The sequence below is a fragment of the Dipodomys ordii genome, unplaced genomic scaffold, assembly GCF_000151885.1.
Source record: "Dipodomys ordii isolate 6190 unplaced genomic scaffold, Dord_2.0 Scaffold2504, whole genome shotgun sequence".
In the NCBI taxonomy this organism is placed as follows: Eukaryota; Metazoa; Chordata; class Mammalia; order Rodentia; family Heteromyidae; genus Dipodomys; species Dipodomys ordii.
Genome location: NW_012269720.1, coordinates 14,885 through 18,091, shown reverse-complemented (window position 1 = coordinate 18,091; position 3,207 = coordinate 14,885). Strand labels below are relative to the sequence as shown.

The following is a 3,207-nucleotide window of genomic DNA, read 5'->3' as shown; positions in this document are numbered from 1 at the left end:
TCCCTCAGCTCTTCAGCTCAAGGCTAGCGCTCTACCACTTGAGCCACAGCGCCACTTCCAGCTTTTTTCTTTTTGCTTATGTGGTGCTGAGGAACCAAACCCAGGGCCTCAGGCATGCAAGGCAAGCGCTCTACCACTGAGCCACCTTCCCAGTCCTGAAATTATTTCTTTTTCTTTCATCCCCCCCCAACCTGATACACACACACAGACACATACACACCCCAAAAGGGTGAGGGGGGGACAATGATGTTTGCAAATACTCATTTCAATTCTGTGGATACCCTAGCTCCTAGATGATACATGTGCTTCAGCCCTCTGGGACAGACCCTCCCCCCCTCCACGGGGACAGGGACCAGCTCTGATGACCCCCAGGATCCCGGGGATGACCTGGCCCTCCCTTTCTCCCTCCACAGTGCTGGTAGAAGAGGCTCCACCTGGCCTGAACCCCGGAGTCTCCATTCGTGGTCTGGAGAAGCGGTTTCCTGGCAGTGCACAGCCGGCCCTGCGCGGACTCAGCCTGGATTTCTACCAAGGCCACATCACTGCCTTCCTGGGTCACAACGGAGCGGGCAAAACAACCACACTGTGAGCCAGCCACCTCCTCCCTCCCCTGGCCTCAGATCCAGTGTGGGTGGGAACCCCAGGCCCCTTGGGGCACAAAATGTGCTCAGTACATTTCCTCTGAACCTCAGTTTCTCTCCTCTATGAAATGGGACATAGCCAGGCACCAATGGCTCACACCTGTAATCCTAACTTTACTCAGGAAGCTGAGGTTTACAGTTCAAAGCCAGCCCAGGCAGGAAAGTCTGAGAATCATCTGCAGTTAGTTGCCTAAAAACCGGAAATGGCGCCATGGGTCAAAGTGGTAGAGTGCTAGCCTTGAGCAGAAAAGCCCAGGGACAGTGCCCAGGCCTGAGTTCAAGCCCTACCACTGACAAACAAACACAAAAAAAGCTCAGGGACAGTGTTCAAGCCTTGAGTTCAAGCCACAGAACCAGCATATACACGCGCATGCACACACTACTACTACAACTACTATTACTACAATTACTAATAGTAAAGGGACATAGACCCCTTAGGGCTGAGCATTCAGAAGGTAAATGTGAATGCAGGCGGTTCTTCTCTCTGTGGAGGGATGCTGCCCTGAGACTTCTGTACCCCCAGGTCTATCCTGAGTGGCCTCTTTCCACCCACTGGTGGCTCGGCCTTTGTCTTGGGCCATGATGTGCGCTCCAGCATGGCGGCCATCCGGCCTCACCTGGGCATCTGCCCACAGTACAACGTGCTGTTTGACATGTACGTCATGGTGTGCTGGGTGGGGCTGGCATGCCATGGTGGAGGGAAGGAGCGGGCATCCTGGGGTACCCTGCTCACCATGAGGGACCCTGTTGGTCACCCCTGGCTACAGGCTGACAGTAGAGGAGCACGTGTGGTTTTATGGCCGGTTGAAGGGTCTCAGTGCAGCTTCAGTAGGCCCGGAGCAGGAACGTCTGCTGCAAGATGTAGGACTCATCCCCAAGCGTCTCTCGCAGACACGCCACCTGTCTGGTGAGCAGCCTGGAGTGTTACCTCAACAGAGACAGGATAATAGGAAGCCAGGATGCTGAGGTCTCTTGGGAGGGTGAAAGGGGCAACACAAAGCCAGGCATTGTGGCGTATGCCTGTAATTCCTGCTACTGAGGAGGCTGAGCTCTGAAGATTGTGGTTTGAAACAAACTCGGATAGGAAAGTCTGTGAGAGTCTTTCTTTTTTCTTTGTTGGTTGTGGGGCTTGAACACAGGGCCTGAGCACTGTCCCTTGAGTGCTAGCTCAGGGCTAGCACTCTACTACTTTGAGCCATACCTCCACTTCTGGTTTTCTGGTGTTTAATTGGAGATCAGCGTCTCACGGTCTTTCCTATCTGGACTGGCTTTGAACCCCCATCTTTAGATCTCTGCCTTGTGAGTAGCTAGGATTACAGGCAAGCCACTGGCACCCAGCTTATGAGACACTTATCTCCAGTTAACTACCAAAAAGCCAGGAGTAGAGCTATGGCTCAAGTGGTAGAGCACTAGCCTTGAGCAAAAAAAGCTCAGGGACAGGCCCTGAGTTCAAGCTCCAGGCCCATCACATACAGACAAAAAGAAAGAGCAATGGTAGAAGGGGTGGAGGAGGAAGGGTCAAACTGAGATTGATACCCTGTCCCCACTCAGGGGGGATGCAGAGGAAGCTGTCTGTGGCCATTGCTTTTGTGGGTGGCTCCCAAGTGGTTATCCTGGATGAGCCTACTGCTGGTGTAGATCCCGCTTCCCGCCGCAGTATTTGGGAACTACTGCTCAAATACCGAGAAGGTAAGAGTTAGGAATGGTCTGAGGTCCCCTGGCATTCTGCTTGCATGGAGGGACTTACTGACAAGAAAGTGGTGGGAGTGGGCTTTGCAGGGTGAATAGGAGTTTCCTACATAGGGGTTTTGCACTTCCTACCAGAGAACCACAACTTGGGAAAAGACCAGGTGGCCTGGTGGTTCACAGGGGTGGGATCTCCATCCCCCAGGTCGCACATTGATTCTCTCCACCCACCACCTGGATGAGGCAGAGCTACTGGGAGATCGTGTGGCCATGGTGGCAGGTGGCCGTCTGTGCTGCTGTGGGTCTCCACTCTTCCTACAGCGTCACTTGGGCTCTGGCTACTACCTGACCCTGGTGAAGAAGTCCCCACCCCTGAATATCAGTGAGAAGGTGAGGGCCAAAGTTGGCTTGTGACCTCTGACTCCTCACCTCTGACCTCCAGGCTCTAGTCAGCCTGATGCCTTTTTCAATCATCACCTTTCTGTCCGCAGAGTGACACTGACTCAAAGGACAGTCTTGATACCAGACAGGAGGGGGAGCCGGGCCTCCAGAACAGTGCAGCAGGTACTGACTAGGCTGGAAGACCCCCCCAAAGGGATGGATCGGGGTTGGGGTTTAATTCAAGGGATCCCAGACTGGACCCATAATCTCATCCTGGGAGCCGGGCGCTGGTGGCTCACGCCTGTAATCCTAGCTACTCAGGAGGCTGAGATCTGAGGATCTCGATTCAAAGCCACCCGGGGCAGGAGAGACCGTGAGACTCCTATCTCCAATAAACCACCAGAAAACCGGAAGTGGCATTGTAGCTCAAGTGGTAGAGCGCTTGCCTTGAGCTGAAGAGCTGAGGGACAGCGCCCAGGCCCAGAGTTCAAGCCCCACG

At 54.1% G+C, this 3,207-nt stretch overlaps 1 protein-coding gene across 1 annotated transcript; it reads left to right on the top strand.

Annotated features, from left to right (window-relative positions):
* Positions 1 to 413: 413 nt before the first annotated feature.
* Positions 414 to 2,891, top strand: LOC106002057 (ATP-binding cassette sub-family A member 7-like; the record flags this gene model as incomplete). Its single annotated transcript, XM_013036981.1, has 6 exons — positions 414 to 585; positions 1,165 to 1,296; positions 1,409 to 1,548; positions 2,193 to 2,330; positions 2,533 to 2,717; positions 2,819 to 2,891. Coding segments are annotated over 6 exons (840 nt in total), but the record flags the coding sequence as incomplete, so codon positions are not given.
* Between the last annotated feature and the right edge of the window lie 316 nt (positions 2,892 to 3,207).